At 45.9% G+C, this 17,812-nt stretch overlaps 1 protein-coding gene across 1 annotated transcript in view; it reads right to left on the reverse strand.

Annotated features, from left to right (window-relative positions):
* Window positions 1–1,956: 1,956 nt before the first annotated feature.
* Window positions 1,957–17,812, reverse strand: part of LOC145337426 (NACHT, LRR and PYD domains-containing protein 3-like) — a 30,073-nt gene continuing 14,217 nt past the window's right edge. Inside the window, exon 4 of the mRNA XM_080182197.1 lies at window positions 1,957–2,131. Coding sequence (XP_080038323.1) covers window positions 1,957–2,131 — 175 coding nt within the window. The remainder of the gene's footprint in view (window positions 2,132–17,812) is intronic.

Genomic DNA, 17,812 nt, shown 5'->3' on the forward strand with positions numbered 1-17,812 from the left:
ACTGGAGACACACAGAGACCAGCTTGTTATCACCACCTCCATGAGCTCTGTGAAGCAGTGGCTGGACGAGAGGAGAAAATGTGCCTGGAGTCACTGTCAGGACCTCTCACTCCTCAGCTGAGCAGGGAGGGTCCAGTTTGTCCTGAATGGATATAGCATTAACTGCCTGCAGCATCTGGGAGCTCCTCTCAGGATGACCCTGGTGTGGGCAGTGGGTCCTCTTCTGCTCCAACTGTGACACAAGCACCTCATGAAGCTATGATGACAGAGACAACTCCAATATCTGTGCAGGGGACCCACGGTCGGCCGGATCCTTCCGCGACTCAAAATCCAAGGGCAAAGACCACGGTCATCGAAATTCCCAGAGGAGAGAGGGAAAGATCCTGCCTGTAGCTCAGCAGAAAGTGTGGGGATGATTGTGATTGTCAGGGTAGGGTTGTCTCCCTGGGTTTGACAGGGTTATATTTTGTTGTTTGCCAGTCACCTTGTGATGCATGTGTTTTAATAAATTCAGAGATGGTGCACTACTAAAAAAATCCTTCACCACATTACTGGGTTTCCAACAGTTCACTGGGAATGAGAGATCAGAAATATTACACTGAATGAGGTGAATACATTTCCAATGTCTTTGTCTCATGTAGTGACAGCTCCAGAGAAACGGTAAAACATTCACAGAAACAGCAATCGGGAGCAGAAGGTGGAAGATTTATTACATTGAATGGCTGTGTGAGTAAGATTCATGTAAAACATATCTGTAATAGTTAATCTCCATCCTCCCTGACACATATCCCATGGTCCCTGGCCTGTGCTCCTTGGGGTTCCGCAACATGAAGCATCTGGTCAACATCGCACTTGTTCAAAATCACACTTTGTTCAAAGCTTCTCCACTCTAACTCCAGGTTGCACAGAGCACCACACAACACCAGGATATTTGAGACCCTTGCTGGGTATATTGAAGGGTTCCATCAGATCTATCTTTAGAAATCCTATGACCTGCTCAGTGGTCACTCTATTTGCCCTGTAGCAGCTGTTGTATCTCTCCTCTGTAACGGTGTTTGGGTTACACACAGGCACAATTCCTCATCCCTTCAGTGGGTAGCGCTGGTCTTTATTAATTCTTTCATAGAATGATGGTGTCACGGGCAATGCAAACACTTCCAGCCAATCCCCAATTGCCCTTGAGAAGGGGGTGATGAACCATCTTCTTAAATTCTGCAGCCATCCGGTACAATGCCATTAGGAGGGGACATCCAGGATTATGATCCCATAGTAATGATGGCAAAGCAATATTTTCCAAATCAGGATGTTGTGTGGCTTGGAAAGGAATCTGAAGCTCGTTGGTGTTACCGTTTTCTGTTCTTCTTTGTGTATGAAAATTAAAATCACCCGTGATTATTGCAGTATGTTTTTACAAAATCCCATTATTTTTCCTGTGTACTGTGTCAGAGATTCTGAATATTGTTAGGGGTCTATAAATGCTTCCCACAAGTGATCTTTTAATATTGATAATTCTTATCTTTACCCAAACTGATTCTGCATCTTGATCATTGGAACTAAGTTCACCTCTCGCTACTGTACTGTCATCTGTTACTAACAGCGAGACTCCACCACCATGTCCTGTCCTCCATTTACTGTCATGTATTCACTCTCCCCCTTTCACAAATCAATGGATGCTGTGTCCGGGGAGAGCTGTGCACATCTGAGGAGGAGGAGAGAACCTCAGAGGGTGAACCATAACATTATTCCCCCACTCCCTCAACGTAAGGATCTGTGGGACTGACATCCCATTGCTCAGGGATCAGAGAGAGAAGCAACAGGAGTCAGAGGAAAAGCAATTTTCCTTATTCATAACTGACCCCAATAGTAATGGGCAGTGTTTTTTATACAAATACCAGTGGTGAAATTATATTATTGAATATTCAGTTATTATAAACACAATCTCACACAGTCTGCTACTTACTGCAGTTTCTGTATTTTACAGTCCGGATTCCTCAGAGCCACAGACAGCCGTTTCACTCCTGAATCTCCCAGTTTATTGAGACGCAGATTCAGATCTATCAGTGAGCGGTTTGTACTGAGAGCAGAGGCCAGGTCCTCGGCACAAGAATCGGTGAGAGCATTATCATAGAGACTGGAGATCAGACAGAGAGAAATAACAGGAATCAGGGTAAATCCACAGTGTTTTTAAGAATAAGATCATTAACGATAATAATGTACAGCGCGGGACTTTCAACTTCAGTTGATAGAGAAGGCAAAATTATATTAATGCTGTAAATCTGAAATATGAATAAATACATTGGAAACTCTCATCAGGTCAGGCAATATCTGTGAAGAGAGAAACAGATTAAGTTTCAGTTCAATTAGCTAAACTTAGAACTTGGAAGTAGCAGTGAATTAAATTGTTTGAAGTGACAGGGAGCTGGGGATGGGCGGGTGACAAGGAAAGAACAAAATGGAAGTGCCGGAGTGACTAAATGACAAAAAGGATGATGGTGAAAGGGAAGAGCACAGGATTCCCATGTCCTTACCCTGAGTCACAGGGAGGGACATGGGATGGTCAGTGGCTCAGGAATGGAGTGTGTGGTTTGCTTGAAGATGATGAGAGAGAAACCTTTTTCACACTGCCAGTGGTTCGGGTCTGGAATTACAGCCGGGAAGTGTGGTGGAGGGAGGCTGTATTAAAGCAGTCAGAAAGGAATTAGATGATTATTTGAATATAAACAATGAGTGAGGATACGAGAAAAAGGCTGGAGAATGACACAAATTCCTAATGCTAATTTGGTGAGCTAGTACAGACACGATGGGCCAAATGGCCTCATTGTGCACCGTAACAATTCTGTGAAGATAATGGTTGGAAATGTATCGATATTTCAACTGGGAGTTGGTGATGTTGCTGTGTAGACAGTGTTAGTAGCCATTGTCCACAATGAAATATCTCTATTTCTCTCCAATAGAGAGAGATAATTTGTTCCATGTAGCTTCAGGGATAAAACTTAGTAAACGTGGGGCAATGGGAGGAGGTGGGACTCCATGAACCCCACAGCCGGTACGAGGACCAAACCCTCAACATTAGCATCATTCCACATCACACTCCAGACACCAAACCAACTGAACTAACCAACTCCACACAGAACCAGAACGGACACATTAATATCTGACAGGTTAGGGGAATCCGTCCACTCAGGCAGCACAGGCAGAATCACAGAATTGTTACAGAGCAGAAGGAGGCCACTCGGCCCATTGTGTCTGCACTGACTCTCCGAATGAGCAACTCACTAAGTGTTATTCCCCCACCTTCCCCCAAAACCCTGTGCATTCCAGATCTTAACCACTCACTGCAGGGGAAGATCCCATTCAGGCAAAGCTGGCACCAGATTTAAAGGCAGCCAGCAGCACTTTTAAAGGCTCTGAAGGGAGCAGTGAGGGAGCCCTGGTTAATGAACAAAGGGCTGAAATGGCAGAAGGCAGATTAAACCCAATTCACTGACACTTCCCTGGAAATTCTCAAGGCTATATCGGTTTGGAGGGAGGTTCTGTTCTCTCAGGACTGGAGGAGGAGACCTGTCACATCAACCCAAGCAAGTCTGGATAGAAACTGCCGAGAGCCAGAGCAGGCAGCACGTGGCTGCAGTGAGGCAAAAGGATCAATAACCTGATATGTTCTGACAAGGTGAGCGTTAAACTTACAGGCTGATATGTGAATAAGGATGGAAGAGAAATTGTGGAAAGAACATCTCCACCCGGACACTGGCAATGTCCAAACAGCAGCATCAATCTTCAGGAACATGTCAGCCTCTCTGTGAAGGGTTCCGGTCAGTCAGAGATGACTGCTGTACTGCCCACACTGAGTGATCATCCTGGTGGGCCCATGATGGGCATCTGGCAGCACCATAGGCTTGTGTGTGTCTTTGATGGGTGAGTAACAATGGAAATTTATGTGCTTGTAGAAGAGGGCACAGAGTGTCAGAGAAGGAGCCAAGAGTGACAGTGTCTCGATTGTGTCATCCTTATGCCAATGGAAGATGAAGTGCTGGAGCTGGGAGACCTGGAGGCTGGGTGGACAATCACTGATGGTGAGATGGGTTGTGGATCCAGAGAGAGTGAGTGAGTGAGTGATGGGCACAGGAGAGGCTCTGCTGCTGAGTCCAAAACCTGGTGCTTGTGTGTTCACCATTGGTCACATGGAGCTCTGGGTTAGGAACAGTCTCCAGGACATGTTGGAATGTGCATTACCGTCTAACATCCTTCACTCTCTCACAAATCAACAGCTGTGGTGAGTGGGAGACAAGTGTCTACCTTGGAAGAGGAGGGGTCCTCAGAGGGTGCTCTGTCACATTACTCCCCATAACATCCGCCAGAGCAGATACTGTCTCACACGAGTAGCAAAGGGGTTACAATCTGGCAGCACAGGACAGCACACACAAACCCGAGCAGCTGATGGAGGCAGCAATAGTGTGACTGAACTTAACTTTGAGCAGAGAGGACACTGCCAGCTTCAGGAAGGTGAAACATGACTGGAATATTTAACAATGCAGCAGATACTGGAGCTGCAGTGTAAGGTATTTAAACATTCAGTGGAGTTTCCAAAGGCTCTGTGTATCCATACACAGAGGATGGAGGAGTCAATCCAGACCAGCAGTGTTACCATGTCTCAGGTATGAGCACAAATAACATCCTCCACAGAGAGATTGGTGACCTTCATGGAGAGTCACATCCAGCCTATCACCCACTGGAGACACACAGAGACCTGCTTGTTATCACCACCTCCAGGAGCTTTGTGAAGCAGTGGCTGGACGAGAGGAGAGAATGTACCTGGAGTCACTGTCAGGACCTCTCAGTCCTCAGCTGAACAGGGAGGGTCCAGTTTGCCCTGAATGGATATAGCATTAACTGCCTGCAGCATCTGGGGGCTCCTCTCAGGATGACCATGGTGTGGGCAGTGGGTCCTCTTCTGCTCCGACTGTGACACAAACACCTCATGAAGCTATGATGACAAGGACAACTCCAGCATCTGTGCAGAGGACCCACAGTCGACCGGATCCTTCCAGGACTCAAAATCCAAGGGCAAAGGCCACTGTCATCGAAATTCCCAGAGAGAGAGGTAAAGATCCTGCCTGTAGCTCAGTGGAAAGTGTGGGAATTGCTGTGTTTGTCAGGGTAGGGTCGCCTCCTTGGGTTTCACAGGGTTATACTTTGTTATTGCTGGTCTCTTTGTTATGCATGTGTTTTTAATAAATTCAGAGATGGTGCACTACTAAAACAATCCTTCACCACATTACTGGGTTTCCAACAGTTCACTGGGAATGAGAGATCAGAAATATTCCACTGACTGAGGTGAATACATTTCCAATGTCTTTGTCTCATGTAGTGACAGCTCCAGAGAAATGGTAGAACATTCACAGAAACAGCAGTGGGGAGCAGAAGGGGGAAGGTTTATTACATTGAATGGCTGTGTGAGTAAGATTCATGTAAAACATATCTGTAATAGTTAATCTCCATCCTCCCTGACACATATCCCATGGTCCCTGGCCTGTGGTCCATGGGGTTCCTCATCATGAAGCATCTGGTCAACATCGCACTTGTTCAAAGTCACACTTTGTTCAAAGCTTCTCCACTCTAACTCCAGGTTGTATAGAATACAGCACAACACCAGGATATTTGTGATCCTCGCTGGGTATATTGAAGGGTTCCATCAGATCTATCTTTAGAAACCCTCTGGCCTGCTCAATGGTCACTCTATTTGCCTTGTAACAGCTGTTGTATCTCTCCTCTGTGACTGTGTTTGGGTTATACACAGGCACAATTCCCCATCCCTTCAGTGGGTAGCGCTGGTCTTTATTAATTCTTTCAAATGATGATGGTGTCATGGGCAACGTCAACACTTCCAGCCAATCCCCAATTGCCCTTGAGAAGGGGGTGGTGAGCCATCTTCTTAAATTCTGCAGCCATCCAGTACAATGCCGTTAGGAAGGAACATCCAGGATTCTGACCCCACAGTAATGATGGCAAAGCAATATTTTCCAAATCAGGATGTTGTGTGGCTTGGAAAGGAATCTAAAGCTGGTTGGTGTTACCGTTTTCTGTTCTTCTTTGTGTATGAAAATTAAAATCACCCGTGATGATTGCAGTATGTTTTTACAAAATCCCATTATTTTCCCTGTGTACTGTGTCAGAGATTCTGAATATTGTTAGGGATCTATAAATGATTCCCACAAGTGATTGTTTAACTTTGTTTATTCTTATCTCTATCCAAACTGATTCTGCATCTTGATCATTGGAACTAAGTTCACCTCTCACTACTGTACTGTCATCTGTTACTAACAGCGAGACTCCACCACCATGTCCTGTCCTCCATTTACTGTCATCTATTCACTCTCCCCACTTTCACAAATCAATGGATGCTGTGTCCGGGGAGAGCTGTGCACATCTGAGGAGGAGGAGAGAACCTCAGAGGGTGCACCATAACATTATTCCCCCACACTCTCAACATAAGGATCTGTGGGACTGACATCCCATTGCTCAGGGATCAGAGAGAGAAGCAACAGGAATCAGAGGAAAAGCAATTTTCCTTATTCATAACTGACACCAATAGTAATGGGCAGTGTTTTTTTATACAAATACCAGTGGTGAAATTATATTGTTGAATATTCATTTATTATAAACACAATCTCACACAGTCTGCTACTTACTGCAGTTTCTGTATTTTACAGTCCGGATTCCTCAGAGCCACAGACAGCCGTTTCATTCCTGAATCTCCCAGTTTATTGTTACCCAGATTCAGGTCTATCAGTGAGCGGTTTGTACTGAGAGCAGAGGCCAGGTCCTTGGCACAAGAATTGGTGAGATCATTATAATACAGACTGGAGATCAGAGAGAGAAAAATAACAGGAATCAGGGTAAATCCACAGTGTTTTTAAGAATAAGATCATTAACAATAATAATGTACAGTGCGGGACATTCAAGAAACACAACTTCAGTTCATACAGAAGACAAAATTATATCAATGCTGCAAATCTGAAATATGATGGACACTCTCATTAGGTCAGACAATATCTGTGAAGACAGAAACAGATTTAGTTTCAGTTCAATTAGTTAAAATTAGAACTTGGAAGTAGCAGTGAATTAAATTGTTTGAAGTGACAGGGAGCTGGGGATGGGCGGGTGACAAGGAAAGAACAAAATGGAAGTGCCGGAGTGATTAAATGACAAAAAGGATGATGGTGAAAGGGAAGAGCTCAGGATTCCCATGTCCTTACCCTGAGTCACAGGGAGGGACATGGGATGGTCAGTGGCTCAGGAATGGAGTGTGTGGTTTGCTTGAAGATGATGAGAGAGAAACCTTTTTCACACTGCCAGTGGTTCGGGTCTGGAATTACAGCCGGGAAGTGTGATGGAGGGAGGCTGCATCGAAACAGTCAGAAAGGAATTAGATGATTATTTGAATATAAACAATGAGCGAGGATACGAGAAAAAGGCTGGAGAATGACACACATTCCTAATGATAATTTGGTGAGCTAGTACAGACACGAAGGGCCAAATGGCCTCATTGTGCACCGTAACAATTCTGTGAAGATAATGGTTGGAAATGTATTGATATTTCAGCTGGGAGTTGGTGATGTTGCCGTGTGGACAGTGTTAGTAGCCATTGTCCACAATTAAATATTAATATTTCTCTCCAATAGAGAGAGACAATTTGTTACATGTAGCTTCAGGGACACAAATTAATAAACATGGGGCAATGGGAGGAGGTGGGACTCCATGAACCCCCACAGCCGGTACGAGGACCAAACCCTCAACATTAGCATCATTCCACATCACACTCCAGACACCAAACCAACTGAACTGACCAACTCCACACATAACCAGAACAGACACATTAATATCTGACAGGTTAGGGGAATCCGTCCACTCAGGCAGCACAGGCAGAATCACAGAATTGTTACAGAGCAGAAGGAGGCCATTCGGCCCATTGTGTCTGCACTGACTCTCCGAATGAGCAATTCTCTAAGTGTCATTCCCCCACCTTCCCCCAAAACCCTGTGTATTCCAGAGTTTAACCACTGGCTGCAGGGGAAGATCCCATTCAGGCAAAGCTGGCACCAGATTTAAAGGCAGCCAGCAGCACTTTTAAAGGCTCTGAAGGGAGCAATGAGGGAGCCCTGGTTAATGAACAAAGGGCTGAAATGGCAGAAGGCAGATTAAACCCAATTCACTGACACTTCCCTGGAAATTCTCAAGGCTATATCGGTTTGGAGGGAGGTTCTGTTCCCTCAGGACTGGAGGAGGAGACCTGTCACATCAACCCAAGCAAGTCTGGATAGAAACTGCCGAGGGCCAGAGCAGGCAGCACGTGGCTGCAGTGAGGCAAAAGGATCAATAACCTGATATGTTCTGACAAGGTGAGCGTTAAACTTACAGGCTGATATGTGAATAAGGATGGAAGAGAAATTGTGGAAAGAACATCTCCACCCAGACACTGGCAATGTCCAAACAGCAGCATCAATCTTCAGGAACATGTCAGCCTCTCTGTGAAGGGTTCCGGTCAGTCAGAGATGACTGCTGTACTGCCCACACTGAGTGACCATCCTGGTGGGCCCATGATGGGCAGTCTGGCAGCACCATAGGCTTGTGTGTGTCTTTGATGGGTGAGTAACAATGGAAATTTATGTGCTTGTAGAAGAGGGCACAGAGCATCAGAGAAGGAGCCAAGAGTGAGAGTGTCTGGATTGTGTTATCCTTATGTCAATGGAAGATGAAGTGCTGGAGCTGGGAGACCTGGAGGCTGGGTGGGCAATCACTGATGGTGAGATGGGTTGTGTATCCAGACAGAGTGAGTGAGTGATGGGCGCAGGAGAGGCTCTGCTGCTGAGTCCAAAACCTGGTGCTTGTGTGTTCACCATTGGTCACATGGAGCTCTGGGTGAGGAGCAATCTCCAGGACATGTTGGAATTTGCATTACCCTCTAACATTCTTCACTCTCTCACAAATCAACAGCTGTGATGAGAGCGAGACAAGTGTCTACCTCGGAAGAGGAGGGGTCCTCAGAGGGTGTTCTGTTATATTATTCCCCATAACGTCCGCCAGAGCAGATACTGTCTCACACGAGTAGCAAAGGGGTTACAATCTGGCAGCACAGGACAGCACACACAAACCCGAGCAGCTGATGGAGGCAGCAATAGCTGAGTTCACTCACACTCTTGAGGGGAGAGGGCAGAGCCAGCTTGTGAAAGGTGAAATGTGACTGGAGTCTTTAACAATGCAGCAGATACTGGAGCTGCAGTGTAATGTATTTCAACATCCGGTGGAGTTCCCAAAGGCTGTGTATCCATACACAAAGGATGGAGGAGTCAATCCAGGCCAGCAGTGTTACCATGTCTCAGGTATGAGCACAAATAACATCCTCCACAGAGAGATTGGTGACCTTCATGGAGAGTCACATCCAGCCTATCACCCACTGGAGACACACAGAGACCAGCTTGTTATCACCACCTCCATGAGCTCTGTGAAGCAGTGGCTGGACAAGAGGAGAAAATGTACCTGGAGTCACTGTCAGGACCTCTCACTCCTCAGCTGAATAGGGAGGGTCCAGTTTGCCCTGAATGGATATAGCATTAACTGCCTGCAGCATCTGGGGGTTCCTCTCAGGATGTCCCTGGTGTGGGCAGTGGGTCCTCTTCTGCTCCGACTGTGACACAAACACCTCATGAAGCTATGATGACAAGGACAACTCCAGCATCTGTGCAGAGGTCCCACAGTCGGCCGGATCCTTCCAGGACTCAAAATCCAAGGACAAACACCACAGTCATCGAAATTCCCGGAGGAGAGAGGGAAAGGTCCTGCCTGTAGCTCAGTGGAAAGTGGGGGGATGGTTGTGTTTGTCAGGGTAGGGTCGCTTCCTTGGGTTTGACACTTATACTTTGTTGTTATCGGTAATCTTGTTATGCATGTGTTTTTAATAAATTCAGAGATGGCGCACTACTAAAACAACCCTTCACCACATTACTGGGTTTCCAACAGTTCACTGGGAATGAGAGATCAGAAATATTCCACTGAATGAGGTGAATACATTTCCAATGTCTTTGTCTCATGTAGTGACAGCTCCAGAGAAATGGTAGAACATTCACAGAAACAGCAATGGGGAGCAGAAGGGGGAAGGTTTATTACATTGAATGGCTGTGTGAGTAAGATTCATGTAAAACATATCTGTAATAGTTAATCTCCATCCTCCCTGACACATATCCCATGGTCCCTGGCCTGTGGTCCATGGGGTTCCTCATCATGAAGCATCTGGTCAACATCGCACTTGTTCAAAGTCACACTTTGTTCAAAGCTTCTCCACTCTAACTCCAGGTTGTATAGAATACAGCACAACACCAGGATATTTGTGATCCTCGCTGGGTATATTGAAGGGTTCCATCAGATCTATCTTTAGAAACCCTCTGGCCTGCTCAATGGTCACTCTATTTACCTTGTAACAGCTGTTGTATCTCTCCTCTGTGACTGTGTTTGGGTTATACACAGGCACAATTCCCCATCCCTTCAGTGGGTAGCGCTGGTCTTTATTAATTCTTTCAAATGATGATGGTGTCATGGGCAATGTCAACACTTCCAGCCAATCCCCAATTGCCCTTGAGAAGGGGGTGGTGAGCCATCTTCTTAAATTCTGCAGCCATCCGATACAATGCCGTTAGGAAGGAACATCCAGGATTATGATCCCACAGTAATGATGGCAAAGCAATATCTTCCAAGTCAGAATGTTGTGTGGCTTGGAAAGGAACCTAAAGCTGGTTGGTGTTACCGTTTTCTGTTCTTCTTTGTGTATGAAAATTAAAATCACCCATGATTATTGCAGTATGTTTTTACAAAATCCCATTATTTTCCCTGTGTACTGTGTCAGAGATTCTGAATATTGTTAGGGGTCTATACATGCTTCCCACAAGTGACCTTTTAACTTTGTTAATTCTTATCTCTACCCAAACTGATTCTGTATCTTGAGCATTGGAACTAAGTTCACCTCTCACTACTGTACTGTCATCTGTTACTAACAGCGAGACTCCACCACCATGTCCTGTCCTCCATTTACTGTCATCTATTCACTCTCCCCGCCTTTCACAAATCAATGGATGCTGTGTCCGGGGAGAGCTGTGCACATCTGAGGAGGAGGAGAGAACCTCAGAGGGTGAACCATAACATTATTGCCCCACACCCTCAACATAAGGATCTGTGGGACTGACATCCCATTGCTCAGGGATCAGAGGGAGAAGCAACAGGAGTCAGAGGAAAAGCAGTTTTCCTTATTCATAACTGAGACCAATAGTAATGGGCAGTGTTTTTATACAAATACCAGTGGTGAAATTATATTGTTGAATATTCAGTTATTATAAACACAATCTCACACAGTCTGCTACTTACCCCAGTTTCTGTATTTTACAGTCCGGATTCCTCAGAGCCACAGACAGCCGTTTCACTCCTGAATCTCCCAATTTATTGTAACCCAGATTCAGATCTATCAGTGAGCGGTTTGTACTGAGAGCAGAGGCCAGGTCCTCGGCACAAGAATCGGTGAGAGCATTACGATTCAGACTGGAGATCAGGGAGAGAAAAATAACAGGAATCAGGGTAAATCCCCAGTGTTTTTAAGAATAAGATCATTAACAATAATAATGTACAGCGCAGGATATTCAAGAAACACAACTTCAGTTCATACAGAAGGCAAAATTATATTAATGCTGTAAATCTGAAATATGATGGAAACTTTCAACAGGTCAGGCAATATCTGTGAAGACAGAAACAGATTTAGTTTCAGTTCAATTAGTTAAAATTAGAACTTGGAAGTAGCAGTGAATTAAATTGTTTGAAGTGACAGAGAGCTGGGGATGGGCAGGTGACAAGGAAAGGACAAAATGGAAGTGCCGGAGTGATTAAATGACAAAAAGGATGATGGAGAAAGGGAAGAGCACAGGATTCCCATGTCCTTACCCTGAGTCACAGGGAGGGACATGGGATGGTCAGTGGCTCAGGAATGGAGTGTGTGGTGGGGTTGAAGATGATGAGAGAGAAACCTTTTTCACACTGCCAGTGGTTCGGGTCTGGAATTACAGCCGGGAAATGTGGTGGGGGTCGGCTGCATCGAAGTAGTCAGAAAGGAATTAGATGATTATTTGAATATAAACAATGAGCGAGGATATGAGAAAAAGGCTGGAGAATGACACAAATTCCTAATGCTAATTTGGTGAGCTAGTACAGACACAATGGGCCAAATGGCCTCATTGTGCACTGTAAATTCTGTGAAGATAATGGTTGGAAATGTATCGATATTTCAGCTGGAAGTTGGTGATGTTGCCGTGTGGACAGTGTTAGTAGCCATAGTCCCCAATGAAATATTAATACTATTAGGCAAAGGTACCTGGGTGTACAACTGCACAGATACTCAGGGGTTCCTCATCATGAAGCATCTGGTCAACACTGTATTGCATCACCCTTCGTTCAAAGCTTCTCCACTCTAACTCCAGGTTGTATAGCGCACAGCATACCACCAGGACATTGAGACCCTCGCTGAGTATACTGAATAGGGCCATCACACTGCTGACTTGTGCCTTGCAGATGGTGGGCAAAAATTTGGGAGACAGGAGGTAAGTTCCTCATCTCTGAATTCCCAGACTGTGATCTACCCTTGGTGCCACAGTGTTTACAGTTCAGTGTCTGTTCAATGGTCCCAGTGCACCCCCCACCACTCAGGATGTTGCTGGTCGAGGATTCAGTGATGGTGCTGCCATTCAATGTAAAGGGAATATGGTTTTGATTCCCTTCTGTTGGAGATGGTCCTTCCCTGGCATTTGTGGAGTGAAACATTACTTGCCATTTCTCAGGTTAAGCCTGAACGTACTTCAGACCTTTAGACTCCTGCTGTGTTGAAAAGTCATCCAGATTCGAAGGGTTCGCTGTTCTCTCTCCACAGAAGCTGTCAGGATGCTGGGATTTTCCAGCATTTTGTGTTTTGTTCAGGTCTTGCTGTTTATGGACATGGACTGCTTCAGTATCTGAGGAATTGTGAACAGTACTGAGCATTGTACAATCATTAGTGAGCATCCTCACTCTGACCTTATAATGGAAGGAAGGACATTGATAAAGCAATTGAAGGTGGTTGGGCTTCGGACATCACCCTGAGGAACTCCTGCAGTGATGATCATGAGGCACTGGAAGGATTCCACATTTTCTGATGATCAAGAGCAGACTGATGGAGTAGTAATTCACCAGATTGGATTTGTCCTGCTTTGTTCCCCATTGTCCGGTAGATCCAGTGTTGTAGCTGTACTGGAACAGCTTGGCTCAGGGAATGGCTAGTTATGGAACACAATTCTTCAGTACCATTGCTGGGGTACTGCCAGGCTGACAGATTTTGCAGTACGCAGTGCCTTCAGTCATTTCTTTACCTCACATGCAGTGAATCAAATTGATATCTGTAATGCTGGGGACCTCAGGAGGAGGCTGAGATTAATCATTCTACTCAGCACTTCTGGCTGAAGGTGGCACTGATGCTCTGGGTTCCCTCATCAGTGATGATGGAATTCTTGTGGTATGTTTATAGAATCATACAATTCCCACAGTGTAGAAGGAGGCCCTTTGGCCCATCGAGTCTTCACCAATTCGTTGAAAGAATATCATACCCAGGCCCTATCTCTGGAACTCCACATGTATGGCCCACTGATCCCTCTAATCTACACATCCTGAGACACTTAGGGACAACGTAGCATAGCCAGTCAGGTGAAACTGTAAATCTTTGGACTGTGCAAGGTAACCCACACAGACACGGGGAAAATATGCAAACTCTACACGTACAGTCACCCAAGGCTGGAATTGAACCCTGGTCCCTGGCACTGTGAGGCAGCAGTGCTAACCACTGTGCCACTGTGTTGCCTAACGTAACCAGCATGTCCAACATTTGTTCCATGTCGAACACTATCTATGAGTGGATTTGGCAAAACAGCAGATCTCTGATCTGATCCATTGGTTTTGGTGTGATTGAGCTCAGTCTATCATATTGATTAGGGATAAATTGATTAGGGATAGTCAACACAGTTTTGTGAAGGATAGATCGTGCCTCACAAAACTTATCGAGTTTTTGAAAATGTGACCAAAGAGGTGGATAAGGGTAAGGCAGTTCACGTGGTGAATATGGATTTTAGCAAAGTGTTTGATAAGGCTCCCCATGGTAGGCTACTGCAGAAAATGCAGATGCATGGGATTGAGGGTGATTTAGCAGTTTGGATCAGGAATTGGCTAGCTGATAGAAGACAGAGGGTGGTGGTTGATGGGAAATATTCAACCTGGAGTTCAGTTACAAGTGGTGTACCTCAAGGATCTGTTTTGGGGCCACTGCTGTTTGTCATTTTTATAAATGACCTAGATGACGGTGTAGAAGGATGGATTAGTAAATTTGCTGACGACACCAAAGTCGGAGGAGTTGTAGACAGTGAGGATGGATGTTACAGTTTGCAGAGGGACATAGATAAGCTGCAGAGCTGGGCCGAGAGGTGGCAAATGAAGTTTAATACGGAGAAGTGTCAGGTGATTCACTTTGGTAAGAGTAACAGGAGTACAGAATATAGGACTAATGGAAGGACTCTTAGTAGTGTTGACAAGCAGAGAGATCTCGGGGTACATGTGCATAGCTCCCTGAAAGTTGGCACCCAGGTTGATAAGGTTGTTACGAAGGCGTACGGTGTGTTAGCTTTTATTGGTAGAGGGATTGAATTTCGGAGCCGTGAGGTCATGTTACAACTGTACAAAACTCTGGTGCGGCCGCACTTGGAGTATTGCGTACAGTTCTGGTCGCCGCATTATAAGAAAGATGTGGAGGCATTGGGAAGGGTGCAGAGGAGGTTTACCAGGATGTTGCCTGGTATGATGGGAAGGTTCAAGGGAAAACTGCAATGGGTGCAGGAAAGGCATGTGCTGGTTAGGAGAAAGGATGGGAGAGGTAGGATTAGGGAACCGTGGATTCCCAGAGATATAGAAGACCTGATTAGGAAGAAACGAGAGGCGTATGTCAGGTCTAAGCAACTGGGAACGGAGAGAGCGTTGGAGGAATGCAGAGAGAGTAGGAGGGATCTCAAACGGGGAGTTAGGACAGCAAAGAGGGGGCATGAGATGGCTTTGGCAGGTAGGGTTAAGGAGAATCCAAAGGCATTTTACTCCTATCTTAAGAACAAAAGGGTGGCTAGGGCTAAAATCGGTCCTCTTAGGGACAGACGTGGGGAATTGTGCTTAGAGGCAGAGGGAATGGGGGAGATCCTGAATGAATACTTTGCGTCGGTATTCACGAAGGAGAGGGGCTTGATGTCTGGTACGGTCATTGAGGGAGCGGTAGACCAATTGAAAGATCTATTGATTACGAGGGAAGAAGTGTTAGGGCTTTTAGCTGGCATTAAAACCGATAAATCTCCGGGGCCCGATTGGATTTATCCTAGATTGCTTAGAGAGGCGAGGGATGAGATTGCTGGGCCTCTGACACAAATCTTTGTCTCTTCTTTGGACACAGGTGAGGTCCCAGAGGACTGGAGGATAGCGAATGTGGTACCGTTGTTTAAAAAGGGTAGGAGGGATAACCCTGGTAACTATAGGCCGGTGAGCTTAACGTCAGTGGTGGGCAAGTTGATGGAGAGGATTCTTAGGGATAGGATGTATAGCACTTAGAGCGTTGCGATCTGATTAAGGATACGCAGCATGGCTTTGTAAAGGGGAAGTCTTGCCTTACGAATCTGGTAGAATTCTTTGAGGAGGTGACAAAAACGGTCAACGACGGACGAGCCGTTGATGTCGTCCATTTGGATTTCAGTAAGGCGTTTGAAAAAGTCCCTCATGGTAGGTTGGTGCAGAAGATTAAAGGTCATGGGATATGTGGTCAGATGGGTTGAGAACTGGCTTGCAAAGAGGAGTCAGAGAGTAGTAGTGGAGGGGTCTTTTTCTAGTTGGAGGTCTGTCACTAGTGGTGTGCCGCAGGGCTCGGTACTGGGACCTCTTCTCTTTGTAGTGTATATAAATGACTTGGAAGAGGGAGTAGGTGGTGTGATCAGCAAATTTGCTGATGACACCAAGATGGCTGGATTGGCAGGCAGTGAGGAGCAGTGTCTGGCAATACAGCGGGATATTGATAGGCTGGTATATTGGGCAGATATATGGCAAATGGAGTTTAATCCGGATAAATGTGAGGTGATGCATTTTGGCCGGAATAATGTAGGGGAGAGTTATATGATAAAGGGTAAGCCTGTAAGGAGTATAGAATCGCAGCGAGACCTGGGGGTGCAAGTGCACAAGTCTTTGATGGTGGCAGTACAAGTGGAGAGTGTGGTGAAGAAAGCCTATGGTATGTTAGCCTTTCTAGGAAGGGGTATAGAATATAAGAGCTGGGGTCTAATGTTGCAGTTGTACAGAACGTTGGTTAGGCCACATTTAGAGTACTGCGTCCAGTTCTGATCGCCTTACTACCGGAAGGACGTGGAGAGTCTGGAGAGAGTGCAGAGGAGGTTTACCAGGATGTTGCCTGGTATGGAAGGACTGGGGTATGAGGAAAGATTGAAGAAATTGGGGCTCTTTTCCCTTGAAAGACGCCGACTAAGGGGGGATCTAATAGAGGTAAATAAGATTATGAAGGGTATAGATAGAGTAAACAGTGGTAAGCTATTTCCTATGATAGAGACACATAAGAAATAGGAACATAAGAAATAGGAGCAGGAATAGGCCATCTAGCCCTTCGAGCCTGCCCCGCCATTCAATAAGATCATGGCTGATCTGAAGTGGATCAGTTCCACTTTCCCGCCCTCTCCCCATTACCCTTAATTCCCCTGTCTATCAAAAACCTATCAACCCGCGTCTTAAAAATATTTAGCGAGGCAGCCTCCACCACTTCAACGGGCAGAGAATTTCAGAGATTCACCACCCTTTGAGTGAAGAAGTTCCTCCTCAACTCTGTTCTAAACCACCCCCCCTTTATCTTGAGGCTGTGCCCTCAAGATAAAGGGGACAAGGGGCCATGGACTTAAGGTGAGGGGAGAGAGGTACAACACAGATATTAGAGGGAGGTTTTTCACACAGAGGGTAGTGGGGGTATGGAATGCTCTGCCAAGTAAGGTGGTGGAGGCAAACACGCTAGAGTCATTTAAGAGTAACTTAGACAGGCACATGAGTGGGTTGGAGATGGGTGGATATAGGAGATTGTTTTAAATAAGGGTCATTCGCATTGGGGCGTCCCTGGTAAGGGAAATGGATATGGTACAATAATAATGCTTTTTTTTCCTTTTCATTCACAGGTTTTAAGTCGGTCTGCCTTGTGTCCAACGAGGGGCATACACGCGATGAGTCGTACTGGGGCTGCTCTTGGTTGTTCAAGATTGGCCTAGTGCTTCATGTCGTTAGTGTGTGCTTAAACTGGACAAGATACTGGGCAAGACGACAGCTCAGTGACTATCGCTGATTGCTGTGCAGACACGTGGATTTGGGCCGGTGTCTGTGGGAGTTTGCGCATTCTCCCCGTGCTTGCGTGGGTTTTCTCCGGGTGCTCCGGTTTCCTCCCACACCCCAAAGATGTGCTGTTAGGCTGATTGGCAGGAATAAATTGTCCCAAAATCAGTTTCCCTCAATCTGGATGGCCATAAAACATTAGACAGGGGTCATGGGCGGAGGGGGGACTGGTGGTGTTGAGATGGCGGTGCGGGCTCATTGGGCCAAAGGGCCTGTTTCCCGGGCTGATTTTGTTCTTTTGTCTCATGACGAAAGGCTGAGGGACTTGAGGTTATTTTCATTCAAGAGAAGA

The sequence above is a fragment of the Carcharhinus amblyrhynchos genome, unplaced genomic scaffold, assembly GCF_965287045.1.
Source record: "Carcharhinus amblyrhynchos unplaced genomic scaffold, sCarAmb.v2.hapA scaffold_48, whole genome shotgun sequence".
NCBI lineage: Eukaryota > Metazoa > Chordata > Chondrichthyes > Carcharhiniformes > Carcharhinidae > Carcharhinus > Carcharhinus amblyrhynchos.